General features: G+C 30.4%; 1 protein-coding gene across 1 annotated transcript in view; it reads right to left on the reverse strand.

Annotated features, from left to right (window-relative positions):
- Positions 1-11703: 11703 nt before the first annotated feature.
- LOC139864148 (secreted RxLR effector protein 161-like) overlaps positions 11704-26989 on the reverse strand; it is a 36366-nt gene continuing 21080 nt past the window's right edge. Inside the window, exon 2 of the mRNA XM_071852736.1 lies at positions 11704-11718. Within this exon, the coding sequence (XP_071708837.1) occupies positions 11704-11718 (15 nt within the window). The remainder of the gene's footprint in view (positions 11719-26989) is intronic.

The following is a 26989-nucleotide window of genomic DNA, read 5'->3' on the forward strand; positions in this document are numbered from 1 at the left end:
AAAGTAGGAGGAAAACGGTGATAAGAATCACCAATACAACAACAACAGCAATTACAACAATAATCGCAACAACTATCCCAACAATCGCAACATCAATCACAACTACAACAAACGGCCCAACAACAACAACAACAACAACAACAACAACAACAGCAACTACAACAATCATCCCAACAACAATAACAACTGCAACAACAACAATAATCAGAAGCAGCTATGCCAAAGGTGTGAAAAGTATCACTCGAGGTTCTGCACCAAATTTTGCAACAAGTGTAAAATAAATGGTCATAGCGCGGTGAAGTGTGAGGTCTACGGACCAGGGGTTAACAGAACGAAAGGAACAAATGGTGTCAGAACGAGTAATGGTGGAGCAAGTAGTGTCGGAGCAAGTTATGAAAATGTAGTTTGTTATAAATGTGGAAAACCGGGCCACATTATTAGAAATTGCCCGAACCAGGAGAACATGAATGGACAAGGCCGCGGAAGAGTTTTCAATATTAATGCGGCAGAGGCACATGAAGACCCGGAGCTTGTTACGTGTACGTTTCTTATTGACAATAAATCTGTTTACGTTTTATTTGATTCGGGTGCGGATAGAAGCTATATGAGTAGAGATTTTTGTGCTAAATTAAGTTGTCCATTGACGCCGTTGGATAGTAAATTTTTACTCGAATTAGCAAACGGTAAATTAATTTCAGCAGATAATATATGTCGGAATCGAGAAATTAAACTAGCTAGCAAAATATTTAAGATTGATTTGATACCAGTAGAGTTAGGGAGTTTTGATGTAATAGTTGGCATGGACTGGCTGAAGAAGGTGAAAGCAGAGATCGTATGTTATAAAAATGCAATTTGCATTGTACGAGAAGAAGGAGAACCCTTAATAGTGTACGGAGAAAAGGGCAACACGAAGCTACATCTTATTAGTAATTTGAAGGCACAAAAACTAATAAGAAAAGGTTGATATGCTGTTCTAGCACATGTCGAGAAAGTACAAACTAAAGAAAAGAGCATCAATGATGTTTTTGTCGCAAAAGAATTTCCCGATGTATTTCTGAAAGAATTACCGGGACTACCTCCACATCGATCTGTTGAATTTCAAATAGATCTTGTACCAGGAGCTGCACCAATAGCTCGTGCTCCTTATAGACTCGCACCCAGCGAGATGAAAGAACTGCAAAGCCAATTACAAGAACTTTTAGAGCGTAGTTTCATTCGACCAAGCACATCACCGTGGGGAGCTCCTGTTTTGTTTGTCAAGAAGAAAGATGGTACATTTAGGTTGTGTATTGACTACAGAGAGTTGAACAAACTTACCATCAAAAACCGTTATCCACTGCCGAGAATTGACGACTTATTTGATCAACTACAAGGCTCGTCGGTTTATTCGAAGATCAATTTATGTTCTGGATATCATCAAATGCGAGTAAAGGAGGATGATATTCCAAAAACTGCTTTTAGGACGCGTTATGGTCATTACGAATTTATGGTCATGCTGTTTGGTTTAACTAATGCACCAGCTGTGTTCATGGACCTTATGAACCGAGTGTGTGGACCATACCTTGACAAGTTTGTCATTGTTTTCATTGATGACATACTTATTTACTCAAAGAATGACCAAGAACACGGTGAACATTTGAGAAAGGTGTTAGAAGTATTGAGGAAGGAAGAATTGTACGCTAAGTTTTCAAAGTGTGCATTTTGGTTGGAAGAAGTTCAATTCCTCGGTCACATAGTGAACAAAGAAGGTATTAAGGTGGATCCGGCAAAGATCGAAACCGTTGAAAAGTGGGAAACCCCAAAAACTCCGAAGCATATGCGTCAATTTTTAGGATTGGCTGGTTACTACAGAAGATTCATCCAATATTTCTCCAAAATAGCAAAACCCTTGACTGCATTAACGCATAAAGGGAAGAAATTTGAATGAAAGGATGAACAAGAGAAGGCGTTTCAGTTATTGAAGAAAAATCTAACCACGGCACCAAAATTGTCATTGCCTGAAGGGAATGATGATTTTGTGATATATTGTGATGCCTCAAAGCAAGGTCTCGGTTGTGTATTAATGCAACGAACGAAGGTAATTGCTTATGCGTCTAGACAATTGAAGATTCACGAGCAAAATTATACGACGTATGATTTGGAATTAGGCGCGGTTGTTTTTGCATTAAAGACTTGGAGGCACTACTTATATGGGGTCAAAAGTATTATATATACCGACCACAAAAGTCTTCAACACATATTTAATCAGAAACAACTGAACATGAGGTAGCGTAGGTGGATTGAATTTTTGAATGATTACGACTTTGAGATTCGTTACCACCCGGGGAAGGCAAATGTGGTAGCCGACGCCTTGAGTAGAAAGGACAGAGAACCCATTCGAGTAAAATCTATGAATATAATGATTCACAATAACCTTACTACTCAAATAAAGGAGGCGCAACAAGGAGTTTTAAAAGAGGGAAATTTAAAGAATGAAATACCCAAAGGATCGGAGAAGCATCTTAATATTCGGGAAGATGGAACCCGGTATAGGGCTGAAAGGATTTGGGTACCAAAATTTGGAGATATGAGAGAAATGGTACTTAGAGAAGCTCATAAAACCAGATATTCAATACATCCTGGAATGGGGAAGATGTACAAGGATCTCAAGAAACATTTTTGGTGGCCAGGTATGAAAGCCAATGTTGCTAATATGTAGGGGAATGTTTGACGTGTTCTAAGGTCAAAGCGGAGCATCAGAAACCATCAGGTCTACTTCAACAACCCGAAATCCCGGAATGGAAATGGGAAAACATTACCATGGATTTCATCACTAAATTGCCAAGGACTGCAAGTAGTTTTGATACTATTTGGGTAATAGTTGATCGTCTCACCAAATCAGCACACTTCCTGCCAATAAGAGAAGATGACAAGATGGAGAAGTTAGCACGACTGTATTTGAAGGAAGTCGTCTCCAGACATGGAATACCAATCTCTATTATCTCTGATAGGGATGGTAGATTTATTTCAAGATTCTGACAGACATTACAGCAAGCATTAGGAACTCGTCTAGACATGAGTACTGCCTATCATCCACAAACTGATGGACAGAGCGAAAGGATGATACAAATGCTTGAAGACATGCTACGAGCATGTGTTATTGATTTCGGAAACAGTTGGGATCGACATCTACCGTAAGCAGAATTTTCCTACAACAATAGCTACCATTCAAGCATTGAGATGGCTCCGTTTGAAGCACTTTATGGTAGAAAGTGCAGGTCTCCGATTTGTTGGAGTGAAGTGGGGGATAGACAGATTACGGTTCCGGAGTTAATACAAGAAACTACTGAGAAGATCATCCAAATTCAACAACGGTTGAAAACCGCCCAAAGTCAACAAAAGAGCTACGCCGACATTAAAAGAAAAGATATAGAATTTGAAATTGGAGAAATGGTCATGCTTAAGGTTTCACCTTGGAAAGGCGTTGTTCGATTTGGTAAACGGGAGAAACTAAATCCAAGGTACATTGGACCATTCAAGATTATAGATCGTGTCGGACCAGTAGCTTACCAACTAGAGCTACCTCAACAACTCGCGGCTGTACATAACACTTTCCACGTCTCAAATTTGAAGAAATGTTTTGCTAAAGAAGATCTCACTATTCCGTTGGACGAAATCCAAATCAATGAAAAACTTCAATTCATTGAAGAACCCGTCGAAATAATGGATCGTGAGGTTAAGAGACTTAAACAAAACAAGATACCGATTGTTAAGGTTCGATGGAATTCTCGTAGAGGACCCGAGTTCACCTGGGAGCATGAAGATCAAATGAAGAAGAAATACCCGCATTTATTTCTAGAAGATACGTCAACACCTCCAACTGCTTAAAATTTCGGGACGAAATTTATTTAACGTGTAGGTACTGTAGTGACCCAAACTTTTTCATGTTTATATATATATTAAATGAAATTGTTATTTACATGATTAAGTGTTTCCAACATGTTAAGCAATCAAACTTGTTAAGACTTGGTTAATTGAAACGGAAATTTTGTAAACGTCTGATTACCCAGTTTGACCAATGATTCACGAACGCTATAAGTTGTATATGACATGATGATACATAAATGAATAAATATATATGTTTAACATGATATAATGATCATCAAGTATCTCATTAAAAATAGTAACAATAAGTTATATACTTAAAAAGGAGACTATTGACGTATGAAACTCGAAACGATACATATAACGATTATCGTTATAACCACGTCTTACTAAATATATATGAAGCATATTAATACATTGTTATATTATATATAACATGATAATATGATAATTAAATATATCATTAAGTGTATTAACAATGAACTGCATAAGTAAAAACAAGACTACTAACTTAAGGATTTCGAAACGAGACATATATGTAACGATTATCGTTGTAACGACATTTAAATGTATATATCATATTAAGATATATTAATATATCATAATATCATGATAATATAATAATTTAAAATCTCATTTGATATTATAAACTTTGGGTTAACAACATTTAACAAGATCGTTAACCTAAAGGTCTCAAAACAACACTTACATGTAACGACTAACGATGACTTAACGACTCAGTTAAAATGTATATACATGTATTGTTTTAATATGTATTCATACACTTTTGAAACACTTCAAGACACTTATCAAAATTCTTCTACTTAACAAAAATGCTTACAATTACATCCTCGTTCAGTTTCATCAACAACTCTACTCGTATGCACCCGTATTCGTACTCGTACAATACACAGCTTTTAGATGTATGTACTATTGGTATATACACTCCAATGATCAGCTCTTAGCAGCCCATGTGAGTCACCTAACACATGTGGGAACCATCATTTGGCAACTAGCATGAAATATCTCATAAAATTACAAAAATATGAGTAATCATTCATGACTTATTTACATGAAAACAAAATTACATATCCTTTATATCTAATCCATACACCAACGACCAAAAACACCTACAAACACTTTCATTCTTCAATTTTCTTCATCTAATTGATCTCTCTCAAGTTCTATCTTCAAGTTCTAAGTGTTCTTCATAAATTCCAAAAGTTCTAGTTTCATAAAATCAAGAATACTTCCAAGATTGCAAGTTTACTTCCAAGTTTTCTAAATCCATTCCAAGTAATCATCCAAGATCAAGAAACCTTTGTTACTTACAGTAGGTTATCTTTCTAATACAAGGTAATAATAATATTCAAACTTTAATTCAATTTCTATAACTATAACAATCTTATTTCGAGTGGAAATCTTACTTGAAATTGTTTTCGTGTCATGATTCTGCTTCAAGAACTTTCAAGCCATCCAAGGATCCTTTGAAGCTAGATCTATTTTTCTCATTTCCAGTAGGTTTATCTAAGGAACTTGAGGTAGTAATGATGTTCATAACATCATTCGATTCATACATATAAAGCTATCTTATTCGAAGGTTTAAACTTGTAATCAATAGAACATAGTTTAGTTAATTCTAAACTTGTTCGCAAATAAAAGTTAATCCTTCTAACTTGACTTTTAAAATCAACTAAACACATGTTCTATATCTATATTATATGCTAACTTAATGATTTAAAACCTGGAAACACGAAAAACACCGTAAAACCGGATTTACGCCGTCGTAGTAACACCGCGGGCTGTTTTGGGTTAGTTAATTAAAAACTATGATAAACTTTGATTTAAAAGTTGTTATTCTGGGAAAATGATTTTTATTATGAACATGAAACTATATCCAAAAATTATGGTTAAACTCAAAGTGGAAGTATGTTTTCTAAAATGGTCATCTAGACGTCGTTTTTTCGACTGAAATGACTACCTTTACAAAAACGACTTGTAACTTATTTTTACCACTATAAACCTATACTTTTTCTGTTTATATTCATAAAATAGAGTTCAATATGAAACCATAGCAATTTGATTCACTCAAAACGGATTTAAAATGAAGAAGTTATGGGTAAAACAAGATTGGATAATTTTTCTCATTTTAGCTACGTGAAAATTGGTAACAAATCTATTCCAACCATAACTTAATCAACTTGTATTGTATATTATGTAATCTTGAGATACCATAGACACGTATACAATGTTTCGACCTATCATGTCGACACATCTATATATATTTCGGAACAACCATAGACACTCTATATGTGAATGTTGGAGTTAGCTATACCGGGTTGAGGTTGATTTCAAAATATATATAGTTTGAGTTGTGATCAATACTGAGATACGTATACACTGGGTCGTGGATTGATTCAAGATAATATTTATCGATTTATTTCTGTACATCTAACTGTGGACAACTAGTTGTAGGTTACTAACGAGGACAGCTGACTTAATAAACTTAAAACATCAAAATATATTAAAAGTGTTGTAAATATATTTTGAACATACTTTGATATATATGTATATATTGTTATAGATTCGTGAATCAACCAGTGGCCAAGTCTTACTTCCCGACGAAGTAAAAATCTGTGAAAGTGAGTTATAGTCCCACTTTTAAAATCTAATATTTTTGGGATGAGAATACATGCAGGTTTTATAAATGATTTGCAAAATAGACACAAGTACGTGAAACTACATTCTATGGTTGAATTATCGAAATCGAATATGCCCCTTTTTATTAAGTCTGGTAATCTAAGAATTAGGGAACAGACACCCTAATTGACGCGAATCCTAAAGATAGATCTATTGGGCCTAACAAACCCCATCCAAAGTACCGGATGCTTTAGTACTTCGAAATTTATATCATATCCGAAGGGTGTCCCGGAATGATGGTTATATTCTTATATATATGCATCTTGTTAATGTCGGTTACCAGGTGTTCACCATATGAATGATTTTTATCTCTATGTATGGGATGTGTATTGAAATATGAAATCTTGTGGTCTATTGTTACGATTTGATATATATAGGTTAAACATATAACTCACCAACATTTTTGTTGACGTTTAAAGCATGTTTATTCTCAGGTGAATACTAAGAGCTTCTGCTGTTGCATACTAAAATAAGGACACGATTTGGAGTCCATGTTTGTCTGATATTGTGTAAAAACTGCATTCAATAAACTGATTTAGATGTAACATATTTGTATTGTAAACCATTATGTAATGGTCGTGTGTAAACAGGATATTTTAGATTATCATTATTTGATAATCTACGTAAAGCTTTTTTAACCTTTATTTATGAAATAAAGGTTATGGTTTGTTTTAAAAATGAATGCAGTCTTTGAAAAACGTCTCATATAGAGGTCAAAACCTCGCAACGAAATCAATTAATATGGAACGTTTTTAATCAATAAGAACGGGACATTTCAACAAGAACGCAATCAGTGTTTTTGGCAATGAAGTCACTGATCAAATTGTTAGAGAATATGTGTGTGTTTCTGTTGGTTTGATGAATGCAGAATGAATGAACAAAAACATCCATAAACTGTTATAGGAAAACAGTTAAACCGAAAGGGTGTAACCCTTCAATTTTGGCGGGAAATTTGGTTATACCAAAAGGTACAACTTTTTGCTGACACTTATTCGAATGCAACGTTTCTATGTAACGAATAGTGCAATTTCTGTTGAGGTTTTGTGGCGCTGCCCCTTGGACCTCGCAAGTGTAGAGACCCGTCCTAATCCATCTGGATGAATACACTACATTTGGTTACATTGAGAGGTACTTGCCCACTATATGATACATTTTACAAATATTGCATTCGTTTTTAAAAGACAAACTTCCCTTACATCGAAAGTTGACAGATATGCATATCCTTTCATAATATATCCAAACTATGAATGACTTAATATTGATCTTGATGAACTCAATGACTCGAATGCAACATCTTTTGAAATATGTCATGAATGACTCCAAGTAATATCTCTAAAATGAGCAAATGCACAGCGGAAGATTTTTTTAATACCTGAGAATAAACATGCTTTAAAGTGTCAACCAAAAGGTTGGTGAGTTCATTAGTTTATCATAAACAATCATTTCCATTATTTTAATAGTCCACAACATTTTATTTTCATTTCTCATAAATATACGTCCCATGCATAGAGACAAAAATCATTCATATGGATTAAACACCTGGTAACCGACATTAACAAGATGCATATAAGAATATCCCCTATCATTCCGGGACATCCATCGGACCTGATAAAAACGAATTCAAAGTACTAAAGCATCCGGTACTTTGGATGGGGTTTGTTAGGCCCAATAGATTTATCTTTAGGATTCGCGTCAATTAGTAGATCGGTTTACTAATTCTTAGGCTACCAAGCAAAAAGGGGCATATTCAGCTACTATCATTCAACCATAGAATGTAGTTACAATTACTTGTGTCTATTTCGTCAAACATTTATAAAAGTTGCGCATGTATTCTCAGCCCAAAAATATAAAGGGTAAAAAAGCAAATGAAACTCCCCATACTGTATTTCGTAGTAAAAATACATATGACGTCATTGAACAAGTGTAGGGTTGGCCTCGGATTCACGTACCTATATAAGTTGCATATACATTAACACATATCCCATTTAATCAACTAAGTTTACCTATATCTTATAATTTATTAAAATTAGTATCTTTAAATATAATTATACTTATAATAAATGTATGATATATAATTTAATTAAAGTTTTATCAATATAAATGGTAATATATTAGTTAAAAACATATTAGTATGTAATATTAGTTGATTTGTAATATATTATTATATAGATAGCATTTGTTTGTTAAAAATAATAATTATAACAATACTAAAATAATAATAGTAATGATAATAATAAAATGATAATACTTTTAATAATAATAATAATAATAATACTAATGATAAAAATGTTATATGTTAATAATGATAATAATAATAATAAAAGTGATAATAATAATAATAATAATAATAATAATAATAATAATAATAATAATAATAATAATAATAATAATAATAATAATAATAATAATGTTAGTAATTAGAAATAAAAATAATAATAATACTTATAATGATAATGAAAATGGTAATGATAATTTTAATAAGGATACTTTTGTTAATAATAATAATTTCAAAAATGATAATTTTAAGGATAATACTAATACTACTACTACTACTACTACTACTACTACTACTACTACTACTACTACTACTACTACTACTACTACTAATAATAATAATAATAATAATAATAATAATAATAATAATAATAATAATAATAATAATAATAATAATAATAATAATAATAATAATAATAATAATAATAATAATAATAATAATAATGAGTAATAAGTAAACTACCTCAAAGGAGTAGTCCTAAAAAAATGCCCTAGTCCGGGTTTGAACCCGCGACGTCCCACTAACCCGATAACAACCTATACGTCTTTGGTTCATCAACATAAATCATAATCTCACGATCATCAATAATGATCATCAATATCTTAACCGATCGTCATCATCATTAACTTATTAACTAGAGTATCATTCTTCATTTTCATATATCATATATCATCATGTGTAACATCACCACTACATCATTATCGTCATGATCATCATATACTATGATCATGTGCCCATCATTATACCCATCCATAAATATCACTGCATAAACCTCTTCATAATCGTCATACATAAACATGATTAACATCATCATCACGTTACGTATATCATTATCATCTCATCTTTACCTCCATTCATCCTCGTCATTCCTATTGCCACTGCATCCATCATCATTTTTACTCATATTATCATCATCACTTAACATCATCGAACATCATCATATCCTTATCATCTAAATATAATCCTTTACGTACCATCATCATCATTATTTTATAAACATCACACTTGCATCATCTAAATGAATGTTATTGAGTCCAAAACTCATAGTCCGCTTATAAAATCAGGCCCAACAATTAATTACACCCGATTTAAAGATGTGGGATTTATGAGTTTAGTTTACCAGCCCAATAATCTAACATCAACAAGCCCATAAACAATTTATGGTCCATTTAGAAGGTCCAATATATGCGATTTAAGTTCTGTAGCTTAAAGATTGGTATTGTTAAATGCAAGTGGGATAGAAAAGAAAAATCTTCATCATTATAAAGCATTACCGTCATCATCACTTTCTCTTTATAACATCATTATCTTCCAAATTAAGCACAAAGAAAGAGATTGAAATTAAATGGTGTGGGCTTCGGTTTGTATCAGGAAATAAATACAGAAGTAAGAAAGAAAAAAATCAGGAGAACAAAGTAGCAGCGGTACAACGTTGATTGTTGGTTGGTTTGGTGATTTTATTCTAACCAGAAAACAAGGTGGTTATTTGATGATGGCTAAAAGAAGCTAGGTGGTTTACGATGGTAGTTCATGATGGTTTTAATCGAGTGACCACAACAATTGTTCTAACAAAAAAAGAAAACGCGAGTTAACTTCACAGCCCTACAGAAGAACTATGGCCCAACAACAAAGGCAGTCTTGGTCCAACTACAGTTTTACAAGCCCGAACAATCACAAGCCCAATTATAATCATAACTAGTCACTTAGCAGCCCAATCCATAATAGATTAATCGACTAGGTACATTAATCATAATTTTAACAGGGTTTCGGTTCTTATCATTACATCATCATTCACATCATCTTCCACTAACTTAATCAACCGATAGATGATCGGCAACTAACAATAATACTAAATTTAATATAACACTAAACTTATCTTTTGATAAAACGAACAAGGTGGAATGGTGAGTGCTTCATTCGGCCCACTAGCACTTATCAACTAGAAATGCATCCTTTACCACCTAATCAACTTTTCCATTTAACAAAAATAGAAAAGGTTGAGCAATAACAGTAGCATGTAAAATAAAATGGTGTTGACTTGTTAATTCAAAAAAGAAGCAGAAAGGAAAGAAATAGAGAAATGATTTTCAATGGAGGCGATGTGGTGTTCTTAAAGATGTTGCAAGTGATTGGGTTTGAACAAGAATCAGGAACAAATACGTAAGTGGTGGTTTGATATTTGTTGGTGATGATGTTGTGGTTCTTGGTTTAGCATTTTAAAACGGGAACATAAACTGTAAGCTCTTGAGCATCAGTAACAATAAGAACGACAAGTTATGGTGGTGTTTCAAAGGTGATAGTGTGTTCTTGTTGGTTGAAGAAACATAAAACGACTAGTTCCATGTGAAGTGGGTTTGATGAAAATGGTGATCAAGTGGGTTTTATGGAGATAATGGGTTATGTCAATGGAACAAGGAGGATGAAGGTGATGTCGATGGGGTTAGACTGTTTTCACAGCTAGCAACACAAAGTGGTTCAATTATGATGATGAAGGTGATCAAAAGTGTTGATGGTTTAATGAGTTTCGAGCTTGATAAATCACAAAGGTGGTGGTTGAGGTGATCGAGATGATGATTGTTATTGTATTCGAAATAGGAACGTGAACATACACCGAGTGATGACGTTATGGAGAAGAAGAAGTGGGTTTTGTTTATTGTGGTACTTCCCTGGATATGTTGGTGTATACTACATATATTGAGGAAGAAATGGAGAAAGTCAAGACACAGAGATAAAGTAGTTTAATCATGTTAAACACTAACGTAAATAATAATCAATTAATAATTAAATTAAATACAGTGAAGTAGTCTAACATTTAGATTTATCTGCCGATGTTTTAATCTTAGATATTATATTGATCTTCGTCGTTAATCAGTGGCAGCCTAAAATACACAGAAAAATCCCAAATATTTACCTTAATTATATTTATTTATTTTAGTCATTAGTATAAAAGAATTCAGGCATTAACTGTTTAAAATTATTAATTAAAAATTAAATAAATTATTAGCCCCCAACCTCTAGTAAAATATAATAAGTGTTGAAACTTAACAAATATATTCTAAATATATATTTAATAAAGTTATAATTTATATAACTTCTTTTCGGATCATCGTTTATTTTTAAACTCATATAAATTAGTATTTGACTTGTTTAATATCCATCGAATGACAATTGAGTGCTACTGACGATTACAAAATAAATTTGAAACTATATATACTTATTCAATATACTTTATTTATATATATAGATATGTTTCTAAATAATAATTATTATTTTTACATAATTAATCTCTAACAATTACATCATAAATTATATTTCAAATTATTACATATATACATATACACACATATCTATTTACAATTAATGGTTCGTGAATCATCGGGAATAGTCAAAGGTCAAATGAATATATGAAACAGTTCAAAATTTTGATACTCAGTTTAACAGACTTTGCTTCTCGTGTCGAAATCATATAAAGATTAAGTTTAAATTTGGTCGGAAATTTCCGGATCGTCACAATACCTACCCGTTAAAGAAATTTCGTCCCGAAATTTGAGTAAAGTCGTCATGGATAACAATAAAAATGTTTTCATGACGAATATGAGTTGATAAATAAAGTTTTATCACCCTTGAGTAATAGGGATAAAATAATTCAATTACTCGAAGCGTACGAGTGAAGCTATCACAAAAGAGTGAAATGAGAAAAACAATTGTCCGCCTTAACTTCTATCATAGTCACGGTTGATTTCCGGAGTTCAAGGAATTTAGAGAAAATCTTAGAAATCTATATAAGATTTGATTCTTCGGTAATTAAGGAAATCATGATTCTCTTTAATTAAATGCGGTCATCTACCTTGATTGCTTTGTCTGATATTTCGCTATAAATTAATCTCTTCCGTTCCATTATTTTCACCATTCATATACTTTCTTCTTCAATTCATACTTCCAAAAGATTAAGGAAATGCTTAATCTAGTTCTGATCCTTGTTATTATATTGACCATATATGCAGTCATTCTTCTTTTCTATCTTCCACTAGAAGAAATTTTTACTTCTACAACGCTCTTGAGGTTATAGTCTTTCTAATTCTCCCGTGTCTTTATGATGTTATACGTATTGATATACACGGTTTGTAATTTCTATGTTGCTGTCGTGCTTATATTTTCCATCATATTTTGAAGCTTCATGCTTTTATTTATCTTCCCGACTTTAAGTGAAGCGATTAAGACGTCTCGGGTTCGTAGGTATGAATTTCGGATGAACATGATTAAGATTCTAAGCAGAAATGAAAGGTAATAGCACGATTGAAATTGTAGATTACTGGAAATCACGGAAGATAGAACTATCAAGAATATATTTTCTTGATATGTTCGGAGGTTAAGTTAGAATGAAAGAGCAATGTAACATGGCACTTGATGACGGTATAAACTGTGAACCATCATCACGTTCCTTTAAAAACTAAGCATGACTTACTGTAATATAATCACGTTGGCCGGGTGTCATTATATTATACTAACCCATGCTTCAATTTTCAACACTTCTCCACAAGTCATTCATAATTTATACTTAGTTTTTACAGAAGTTTCCAATATAATGGAATATAGAAAACACGAAGAGGTAGATAATTTCGGACAAGACTATTTATGAAAATATCCTCAGAAATATCGAAGATATTTATGATGATATTTCGGAATTTCTAAGTTCGAAGGTTGACGAAGAAAAATTTTCCACAAGATTTTAACATGACTTCGGAGCAAGATATTCTCTAAAGATTTCATCGGATCCAGAATTACCTGGTTTCTTTGAATATAGGGTTTGGTCCTTGTATTTGTCCTTCGTCTCCTTCATGATTTGCTCAATCCGTTTTTCAGTACCAAATTTTCTATCGAGTGTTTCCAACACTCCATTCTTTTATCATCACTTTTGGACATTAAGACCGTTTACTACATGCTGCTTCGTCAGCATTTTCAAAGTTAACGGATCTGGATCATTGGTTATCAAACCGAGGGGTTTCAAGAGAATTGTGTTTTTAGATTATTAAACGCTGATTTCTAGTAATTGGTATGGCAATTCTCGTTACAAGGTGCGGATGAGTTCATGATAAGACTTTAATAGATAAATATAGTGATTTATCAGAGAGATTTAAGTTAAGGAGCAACGAGGTACGTCTGCTGGTGATGTGGTGCAATATAAAAGGTTCTCTGATAACAATAAAAGAGCACGCATATACATCAAGGTTATAATAAGGTTGTTTCGATTGAAAAGTCGAAGTTGACTTGCTGGAGCTGTGACAAAATTGGCTAATTTGAAAAGGGATTTCAAAGTTATATTTTTTTTATAACAACTCCCAAAGGGTTAGCACAGATACGTTTTAAACATTTACTCAGGTTCTGAGTGTTTTCCGGTGCATAACTATATGCATCAATCTTTTTTTCCGTAGATGAAGTGCGGTTAGTTCATCCTCTCGATTGAAGTGTTTTCAAGAATTATGAAATGTTTGAACGCAGATTGGAATCGTCAAGATACAAATGAGGTTTAAGATGAAATCAAGTTACAAAGGATGTTTAAGATTAAATCAAGTGGCAACTTGAGGAAATATTTAACTGTAGTAGATGTAATTTTATTTACGATCTTTTAAGTCAAAATGTTTTGTAATTAATATTTCCTACTCTTTTAATACTTTTTAATTGTCCAATAATAGTAGTCCAATAGTCCAATAGTTCAACCAAAACTAGTATATTATAAGGATATAGTCATATAGGAACAGTTAGCTAGGATTTTGTTAGTATAGGTTTAAAACTTTACGTAGTTAATTAATTGGTTACTAATCAATTTTATTTTGTTCATTATTTTCTTCATTATGCCACTTGTCAAATCTTAACTTGGATTTTGATCGGCAGAAACTCATATATGAAATTGAATTGGAATGAAAATGGTTATTCTGTGGTGAATGGATTCGTATATCTGTGGATGTAAATAGGATAGTAAATGACCGTTGAATCAGATTCAAAGAATGTACAGTGTAACTTATTAATGTGAAATCAAAATATTCCTCGGGTATTACCTACCCGTTAAAATATTTTCTCCATTAACAGTTTGTACAAAAGAATTTTTAATTACTATCTTTATGAAAACATATATACATATATATTTTCTTCAGATGAAATCATGAATTTAATGAGTTAATATGATATTAAACTCATATGATTTTCGATTTGAGCTAGAATAAGTAATCTCTAAAACTATTAGGAACCACATATTCTTCGCATAATATTTCTTCAATGAAGTTATGGATCAATTCTTCATCGTTAACTATTAGGAACCACATATTCTTCGCAGAATATTTCTTCAATGAAGTTATGGATCAATACTTCATCGTTCATTGTTGTTGGTACTCTTTGGTATCTATGGTGAGTATGATGTTGATGTTCGAGGTACAGATTGTGATGTTGAGGCATGTGATGTTGAAACTTGGGTTGTTGGTGGTACTGTTGGTGCCGGTGATGTGGCTGAAGCTGGTACGTTGTGCACCATTTTTTTTTTCAAGGCTACAACTCGGGCGCGAAGTTCGTTGACTTTTTCCATTATTCCGGGATGATTGTCGGTCGGAACGAGCGGATGAATAAGATCTAAAATCTGAGATAGTATATAATCGTGGCGAGATACTCTGGAAATGAGAGAGAAAATGGTGTCTCGGATAGGTTTGCCGGTAAGTGCTTCAGGTCCTTCGCTAATAGGTGAATTCGGTTGGTGGAAGGGATAGCCCTCTTCGCGTCTCCATTGATTAAGTCGACGACGAACCCATCCTCAGTTCATCCGGAATTGATGATGGCTGATTAGTTGATCCATTCCGGTCACACTATTTTTGGAGCTCAAGTGAATCTCCATATCGGAATCCAAGGGACTTGAACTAGTGGCGAGTTCCATTTCGTACAATTAAATAAAGGACTTTTCAATGTGAAATGATTTTCGGCTATCGGATGGTATTCTAATTACATAGAATATATATATATATATATATATATATATATATATATATATATATATATATATATATATATATATATATATATATATATATATATATATATATATATATATATATATATATATATATATAGTAAAAGGTTTCGTAGATTACGGAGGAATTTACGGAATATGTCAGGCAAAGTTTACAGTAACAGATACGCTAATATACGAATTAGCAGATACGATAAGATACGAATTAGCAGATACGCTAAGATATGAATTAGCAGATACGCTAAGATATGAATTTTGTCTATACACTATTCATGCAATCAATGCAGTAAGATGTGTCTAGACTTAAGAATGATAAGCAGGTAATTTTCGATAAGAAATGATAAGCAGATCTTTTGACATGCAACTAAGGTCGAAATCCAGACTCACTAATGCATCCTAACAACTATTAGTTAGACACACTAATGCAGACCTGGTTCGCTAAGACCACCGCTCTGATACCACCTGTAGAGACCCGTCCTAATCCATCTGGACGAATACATTACATTTAGTTACATTGCGAGGTACTTGCCCACTATATCATACATTTTACAAACATTGCATTCGTTATTAAAAGACAAACTTTCCTTACATCGAAAGTTGACAGATATGCATATCCTTTCATAATATATCCAAAATATGAATGACATAATATTGATCTTGATGAACTCAATGACTCAATTGCAACGTCTTTTGAAATATGTCATGAATGACTCCAAGTAATATCACTAAAATGAGCAAAAGCACAGCGGAAGATTTCTTTAATACCTGAGAATAAACATGCTTTAAAGTGTCAACCAAAAGGTTGGTGAGTTCATTAGTTTATCATAAACAATTATTTCCATTATTTTAATAGACCACAAGATTTCATTTTCATTTCTCATAAATATACGTCCCATGCATAGAGACAAAAATCATTCATATGGATTGAACACCTGGTAACCGACATTAACAAGATGCATATAAGAATATCCCCTATCATTCCAGAACATCCATCAGACATGATAAAAACGAATTCGAAGTACTAAAGCATCCGGTACTTTGGATGGGGTTTGTTAGGCTCAATAGATCTATCTTTAGGATTCGCGTCAATTAGTAGATCGGTTTACTAATTCTTAGGTTACCAAGCAAAAAAGGGCATATTCGGCTTCGATCATTCAACCATAGAATGTAGTTTCAATTACTTGTGTCTATTTCGTCAAACATTTATAAAAGTTGCGCATGTATTCTCAGCCCAAAAATATAAAGGGTAAAAAAGCAAATGAAACTCACCATACCGTATTTCGTAGTAAAAATACATATGACGTCATTGAACAAGTGTAAGGTTGGCCTCGGATTCACGAATCTATATAAGTTGCATATACATTAAAACATATCCCATTTAATCAACTAAGTTTACCTATATCTTATAATTTATTAAAATTAGTATCTTTAAATATAATTATACTTATAATAAATGTATGATATATAATTTAATTAATGTTTTATCAATATAAATGGTAATATATTAGTTAAAAACATATTAGTATGTAATATTAGTTGATTTGTAATATATTTTTATATAGATAGCATTTGTTTGTTAAAAATAATAATTATAATAATACTAAAATAATAATAGTAATGATAATAATAAAATGATAATACTTTTAATAATAATAATAATAATAATAATACTAATGATAAAAATGTTATATGTTAATAATGATAATAATAATAATAATAATAATAATAATAATAATAATAATAATAATAATAATAATAATAATAATAATAATAATAATAATAATAATAATAATAATAATAATAATAAAAGAGATAATAATAGTAATAAAAATAATAATAATAATAATAATGTTAGTAATGATAAATAAAAATAATAATAATACTTATAATGATAATGATAATTTTAATAAGGATACTTTTGTTAATAATAATAATTTCAAAAATGATAATTTTAAGGATAATACTAATAATAATAATAATAAATAATAATAACAATAATAATAATAATAATAATAATAATAATAATAATAATAATAATAATAATAATAATAATAATAATAATAATAATAATAATAATAATAATAATAATAATAATGAGTAATAAGTAAACTACCTCAAAGGAGTAGTCCTAAAAAAATGCCCAAGTCCGGGTTTGAACCCGCGACGTCCCGCTAACCCGATAACAACCTATACGTCTTTGGTTCATCACCATAAATCATAATCGCACGATCATCAATAATGATCATCAATATCTTAACCGATCGTCATCATCATTAACTTATTAACTCGAGTATCATTCTTCATTTTCATATATCATATATCATCATGTGTAACATCACCACTACATCATCGTCATGATCATCATATACTATGATCATGTGCCCATCATTATACCCATCCATAAACATCACGACATAAACCTCTTCATAATCGTCATACATAAACATGATTAACATCATCATCACGTTACGTATATCATTATCATCTCATCTTTACCTCCATTCATCCTCGTCATTCCTATCGCCACTGCATCCATCATCATTTTTACTCATATTATCATCATCACTTAACATCATCAAACATCATCATATCCTTATCATCTAAATATAATCCTTTACGTACCATCATCATCATTATTTTATAAACATCACACTTGCATCATCTAAATGAATGTTATTGAGTCTAAAACTCATAGTCCGTTTATAAAATCAGGCCCAACAATTAATTACACCCGATTTAAAGATGTGGGATTTATGAGTTTATTTTACCAGCCCAATAATCTAACATCAACAAGCCCATGAACAATTTATGGTCCATTTAGAAAGTCCAATATATGCGATTTAAGTTCTGTAGCTTAAAGATTGGTATTGTTAAATGCAAGTGGGATAGAAAAGAAAAATCTTCATCATCATAAAGCATTACCGTCATCATCACTTTCTCTTTATAACATCATTATCTTCCAAATTAAGAACAAAGAAAGAGATTGAAATTAAATGGTGTGGGCTTCGGTTTGCATCAGGAAATAAATACAGAAGCAAGAAAGAAAAAAATCAGGAGAACAAAGTAGCAGCGGTACAACGTTGATTGTTGGTTAGTTTGGTGATTTTATTCGAACCAGAAAACAAGGTGGTTGTTTGATGATGGCTAAAAGAAGCTAAGTGGTTTACGATGGTAGTTCATGATGGTTTTAATCGAGTGACCACAACAATTGTTCTAACAAAAAAAGAAAACGCGAGTTAACTTCACAGCCCTACAGAAGAACTATGGCCCAACAGCAAAGGCAGTCTCGGTCCAACTACAGTTTTACAAGCCCGAACAATCACAAGCCCAATTATAATCATAAATAGTCTCTTAGCATCCCAATCCACAATAGATTAATCGACCAGGTACATTAATCATAATTTTAACAGGGTTTCGGTTCTTATCATTACATCATCATTCACATCATCTTCCACTAACTTAATCAACCGATAGATGATCGGCAACTAATAATAATACTAAATTTAATATAATACTAAACTTATCTTTTGATAAAAAGAACAAGGTGGAATGGTGAGTGCTTCATTCGGCCCACTAGCACTTATCCTCTAGAAATGCATCCTTTACCACCTAATCAACTTTTCCATTTAACAAAAATAGAAAAAGTCGAGCAATAACAGTAGCATACAAAATAAAATGGTGTTGACTTGTTAATTCGAAAAAGAAGCAGAAAGGAAAGAAATAGAGAAATGATTTTCAATGGTGGCGATGTGGTGTTCTTAAAGATGTTGCAGGTGATTGGGTTTGGACAAGAATCAGTAACAAATACGTAAGTGGTGTTTTGATATTTGTTGGTGATGATGTTGTGGTTCTTGGTTTGGCATTTTAAAACGGGAAAATAAACTGTAAGCTCTTGAGCATTAGTAACAATAAGAACGACAAGTTATGGTGGTGTTTCAAAGGTGATAGTGTGTTCTTGTTGGTTGAAGAAACATAAAACGACTAGTTCCATGTGAAGTGGGTTTGATGAAAATGGTGATCAAGTGGGTTTTATGGAGATAATGGGTTATGTCAATGGAACAAGGAGGATGAAGGTGATGTCGACGGGGTTAGACTGTTTTCACAGCTAGCAACACAAAGTGGTTCAATTATGATGATGAAGGTGATCAAAAGTGTCGATGGTTTAATGAGTTTCGAGCTTGATAAATCACAAAGGTGGTGGTTGAGGTGATCGAGATGATGATTGTTATTGTATTTGAAATAAAAACGTGAACATACATCGAGTGATGACGTTATGGAGAAGAAGAAGTGGGTTTTGTTTATTGTGGTACTTCCCTGGATATGTTGGTGTATACTACATATATTGAGGAAGAAATGGAGAAAGTCAATACACATAGATAAAGTAGTTTAATCATGTTAAACACTAACGTAAATAATAATCAATCAATAATTCAATTAAATACGGTGAAGCAGTCTAACATTTAGATTTATATGCCGACGTTTTAATCTTAGATATTATATTGATCTTCGTCGTTAATCAGTGGCAGCCAAAACTACACAGAAAAATCCCAAATTTTTACCTTAATTATATTTATTTATTTTAGTCATTAGTGTAAAAGAATTCAGGCATTAACTATTTAAAATTATTAATTAAAAATTAAATAAATTATTAGCCCCCAACCTCTAGTAAAATATAATAAGTGTTGAAACTTAACAAATATATTCTAAATATATATTTAATAAAGTTATAATTTATATAACTTCTTTTCGGATCATCGTTTATTTTTAAACTCATATAAATTAGTATTTGACTTGTTTAATATCCATCGAATGACAATTTAGTGCTATTGACGATTACAAAATAAATTCAAAACTATATATACTTATTCAATATACTTTATTTATATATATAGATATGTTTCTAAATAATAATTATTATTTTTACATAATTAATCTCTAACAATTACATCAGAAATTATATTTCAAATTATTACATATATACATATACATACATATCTATTTACAATTAATGGTTCGTGAATCATCGGGAATAGTCAAAGGTCAAATGAATATATGAAACAGTTTAAAATTTTGATACTCAGTTTAACAGACTTTGCTTATCGTGTCGAAATCATATAAAGATTAAGTTTAAATTTGGTCAGAAATTTTCGGGTCGTCACAGCAAGGGGCGCAGCCCCCTTGACCCCCGCATTTTGTGCGACCGTTAGCAGCCAACTCTTACGGGCGTGCTCTCCACACTCTTTGAACCCGTTGTTAAGTATAACTAGCAAACACCTGCATTCAAGTAAATCGCAACTAACTAAAATGCATGTTGGATGACACTAAAATCACCAACAAATCTGTGATGACCCGGAAAATTCTGACCAAATTTAAACTTAATCTTTGTATGATTTCGACACGATAAGCAAAGTCTATTAAACCGAGTCTCAAAAATTTTGAACAGTACATGAAACCATTTGACCTTTGGCTATTCCCGACGATTCACGAACAATTGCGTGTAAACATATATGTGTGTGTGTATATATATATATATATATATATATATATATATATATATATATATATATATATATATAAATGAATATAATTTCTATACAAAAGAAATGTTATATACATTGTAATTAATAGATACTAATGATTCAATATATGATAGTTTGTAAATATGATATAATTAATAAATTGTATTATAGTAGCTATATTAAAATTATTATCATTACTTTTGTGATTATTAGTTTTTTTTAATATTAATATTAATAATGTCAAGCCTAGTATAAAATATATTTATAAAATTTAATATGTATAAGCTGTTATATTATAAGGATCATTAATAATATTAATATTATTAATATAACTAGTAGTACTATTGATATCATTTATAAGACTATTAATACCATTGCTATTACTAGTAATTAAACTTATTAAAAACTACCATTTTGTTTAATATTAATATTATCATATTAATATTTATTATTAAACCCTTTATCAATAATATTATTATAACTAATAAAATTATTATTAGTATTACCAATAATATTAATATAATTATACTAATTAATTAGAATTTGATATTTAAACACAATTATATAAATAAGATATATAAATTCAAATATATATAAATAAGTAGATATAAAATAATGTTAATATATATATATATATATATATATATATACAGTCAGATATATATACATACTGATACTGTTATAAATAGATATAAATACGTATACATATATAAATTTCAGTTTTATATATGGAAAAATACATATATTCAGTTATATAATTATATAAATACAATTTATACATATAAATAAATACTGAAAATTTGTCTAGTTACGTATCCTGTTTTAAATCAGTTCCATGTCGTTCTCTAGCTATAGATGATTGATCTGATAGTACAAATCAGGATTTAAACTCTAGGGCCAATCCAAAAGCAGTTAACAATCTAAATCACTTTTTATTTTATTTTTATTTTATTTTTTTTCTGTCTGTACGATAACTCAAATTTTGGCGACTTGTTTCTGTTATCTATCAAATTAAGTCACGATATTAGTGAAGAGTGACTTAGTATTTCATTATCAATTAAAATCATCACAGCCTTTATCTTCATAAATTGAAACAAATTTTTTTTTAAAAAAGAGCAGATGAGGCTCTGTTATAAAATTTCAAATTGTGTAAATGAGGTCTTGTTAGGAATATGTTACTTAATCTTTCTGCAAAGTTTGAAGTCCCAATTCGTATTATTTATCGAGAATTTTGAGGTCAAAGTTATGATTCAAAAAGTCAAAAGATTTGTTCATCGAGAAATTTGAGTTCAATTTGATGTGTTAGTTTCAATTGAGGTTACAAACAGTTTCTAATATCGATTTAGAACCTTTTTTATTTAGATACCATGGTCTGAAACTTTCTAAAACTTCGAATTTGATTCTGGGATGGGTACGTGTTCTTCACTTCATTTTTACAGTTTAATATTTAGTATTTTGCTTCATTTAAATTCATCAAACATTAAGAGTCGATTTCTGTGGTTATGAGGATCCTAAAATCAAATTTTAAATAGTTATGTTGATTCATTTATAATCTGGTCGATTGCTGGGTTGAAGGAGAAGAAGGAATTTGGATTAATAACAGTTACAGGTTATATTTAAAAACAAGGTATAATATTTCAGAAAAACGAGTTGGAACAGATGGTTGTGTCGTTGTTTGTGTAAATGAGGGATCTGGGTTCGAAACTTGTACCTGCCACAAATTTTTAGGAAGAGATTAATGAGGTAGTTTATTTATCTCCATTATTTTTATTATTATGTGGTTTATTATCTTTAATATTAATATTATGATTATTATTATTATTGTTATGTTATTATTATTATTATTAGTATTAGTTAACATTTATCATTATGATTATAATTAGGAATATTGTTAATATAATTATTATTATTACAATTTTAGGAATTATACTAATATTATTATCAATATCAAATATTATTGTTATTTAGTATTATTGTTATTTTTATCATTACTATTAAATGGTATTATTCATAATATTATCAGTAGTATGATTATAAATATTACTAATAGTACTATTATTATTATTATTATTATTATTATTATTATTATTATTATTATTATTATTATTATTATTATTATTATTATTATTATTATTATTATTATTGTTATGTTATTATTATTATTATTATTAGTATTAGTTAACATTTATCATTATGATTATAATTAGGAATATTGTTAATATAATTATTATTATTACAATTTTAGGAATTATACTAATATTATTATCAATATCAAATATTATTGTTATTTAGTATTATTGTTATTTTTATCATTACTATTAAATGGTATTATTCATAATATTATCAGTAGTATGATTATAAATATTACTAACAGTACTATTATTTTTATTATTATTATTATTATTATTATTATTATTATTATTATTATTATTATTATTATTATTATTATTATTATTATTATTATTATTATTATTATTATTATTATTATTATTATTAACTCAAGTATTATTAATATGATTATCATTATTAGTATTGTTATTAAAAATCATATCATTTTTACAAATATTGTTATTTTGTTATCATTACAACTAAATAATAATTATTATTATTATTACCATCTTTACTACTAATATCATTATTTTTATCATTACTATGATTCTTATTATAATTATCATAAGTAATGTTATTTTTTTTATATCATTACTATCAATATACAACTATTATTAATATTATTACGTATATAAAAATATACTTAAAAGTAGTAATACATAAAAGTAAGAAATTATTAATATTAACAATCTTTATATAAACATTCACACATAACAAATTAAATATATATATATATATATATATATATATATATATATATATATATATATATATATATATATATATATATATATATATATATATATATATATATATATATATAAAATAATAATCACTTTCAAACTAATATACAAATTAAATATATAATATATAAGGTTATAATATATGAAATTGGTCAATTACGAATATAGGTATTAATATTTAAACAAATAATATAGGTTCGTGAATCCGAGACCAACTCTACACTTGTTCAATGACGTCATATGTATTTTTACTACAAAATACAGTATGGTGAGTTTCATTTGCTCCCTTTTTAAATGCTTTTGCAATATATATTTTTGGGACTGAGAATACATGCGCTGCTTTTATAAATGTTTGACGTAATAGACACAAGTACTTAAAACTACATTCTATGGTTGAATTATTAAACCGAATATGCCCCTTTTTAGTCTGGTAATCTAAGAATTAGGGAACAGACACCCTAATTGACGCGAATCCTAAAGATAGATCTATTGGGCCCAATAAGCCCCATCCAAAGTACCAGATGCTTTAGTACTTTGAATTTATCGTGTTCGAAGGGAGTCCCGGAATGATGAGGATATTCTATATGCATCTTGTTAAGGTCGGTTACCAGGTGTTCAATCCATATGAATGATTTTTGTCTCTATGCATGGGACGTATGTTTATGAGAAATGGAAATATGAAATCTTGTGGTCTATTAAAATTATGAAATGATTATTTATGCTAAACTAATGAACTCGCCAACCTTTTGGTTGACACTTGAAAGCATGTTTATTCTCAGGTACGAAAGAAATCTTCCGCTGTGCATTTGCTCATTTTAGAGATATTACTTGGAGTCATTCATGACATATTTCAAAAGACGTTGCATTCGAGTCGTTGAGTTCATCAAGATTATTATTAAGTCAATTATAGTTGGATATATTGTGAAATGGTATGCATGCCGTCAACTTTCGATGAAATGAAAGTTTGTTTTTTAAAAACAAATGCAATGTTTGTAAAATGTATCATATAGAGGTCAAGTACCTCGCGATGTAACCAAATGTAATGTATTCGTCCGGATGGATTAGGACGGGTCATTTCAGTATCCCCTCCATTTTAGTGTAATCCTTGATTTACTAAAATAACTAAATAAACAGAACAAACTAATGCATAAATGAAAATGTTTCAGAAATTGAATTTTCACTTAGTATAATATTTACGAGAATTCGAGTATCAGGGTGTTTCAGAAATTGAACCCTTCCACTCGTATGAAAACTATAAAATATTATACACATCAGTTTCTTACATATCCCTAAAACAATCTTGACACTATTATAAGCCATGTGTCCCAATCCTTCAGTGAACATTTTGGCAGCTAAGTCCAAAACTCCATTGAAGCGGCAAAATTTCATGCTCACATAGGTAATCCTTTTATATCTTGCACCTGGATATGCAATTTTTCAAAAGAACTATAAAGAAGAATAACTTCAACCTAACTCAACTTGCAGGTCTAAACACATACTTTGGGATCAGAATTTTATGTGTTTCAATCTTCAGAAAGTAAGCTTACCTCATTGAATTCAGCTTCTAGCGTTGTACTAGAAGGGAATTGAAAAGTCTCGTTCATATTGATTATAAACGTTCCATATTAATTGATTTCGTTGCGAGGTTTTGACCTCTATATGAGACGTTTCAAAGGCTGCATTCGATTTTAAAACAAACCATAACTTTTTAAATATTATGACGATTATCAAATAATGATAATCTAGAATATAGCGTTTTCACACGACCATTACATAATGGTTTACAATAATATTACACATTAGTATATGCCTTCGAATGCAGTTTTTAAACAATATTATACAAGCATGGACTCCAAATCTTGTCCTTAATTTAGTATACAATAGCGGAAGCTCTTAACAATCACCTGAGAATAAACATGCTTAAAACGTCAACAAAAAATGTTGGTGAGTTATAGGTTTAACCTATATATTTATCAAATTGTAATAATAGACCACAAGATTTCATTTCTCATAAATACACATCTCGTATCAGGCATTTCGCAAACTGCATAGAGATAAAAATCATTCATATGGTGAACACCTGGTAACCGACCTTAACAAGATGCATATAGAATATCCCCTATCATTTCGGGACTCCCTTCAGATATGATAAATTCAAAGTACTAAAGCATCCGGTACTTTGGATGGGGCTTGTTGGGCCCAATAGATCTATCTTTAGGATTCGCGTCATTTAGGGTGTCTGTTCCCTAATTCTTTGATTACCAAACTAAAAAGGGGCATATTCGGTTTAATAATTCAACCATAGAATGTAGTTTCACATACTTGTGTCTATATTGTAAAACATTTATAAAACTGCATGTATCCCAAAAATATTAGATTTAAAAATTGGGACTATAACTCACTTTCACAGATTTTTACTTCGTCGGGAAGTAAGACTTGGCCACTGGTCGATTCACGAAACTATAACAAATATGTACATATATATCAATTTATGATCGGAATATATTCACAACATTTTTTATTATGTTTTTATGATTTAAGTTTGATAAGTTAGCAGTCCTCATTAGTAACCTACAACTAGTTGTCCGTAGTTAGATGTACATAAATAAATCAATATATATATATATATATATATCTTGAATCAATTCACGACCCAGTGTATACACGTCTCAGGCTACAACTCAAAGTATATATATTTTTGGAATCAACCTTAACCCTGTATAGCTAACTCAAACATTACTGCATATAGAGTATCTATGGTTGTTTC

Source organism: Rutidosis leptorrhynchoides, chromosome 8, assembly GCF_046630445.1.
Source record: "Rutidosis leptorrhynchoides isolate AG116_Rl617_1_P2 chromosome 8, CSIRO_AGI_Rlap_v1, whole genome shotgun sequence".
NCBI classification, from domain to species: Eukaryota; Viridiplantae; Streptophyta; class Magnoliopsida; order Asterales; family Asteraceae; genus Rutidosis; species Rutidosis leptorrhynchoides.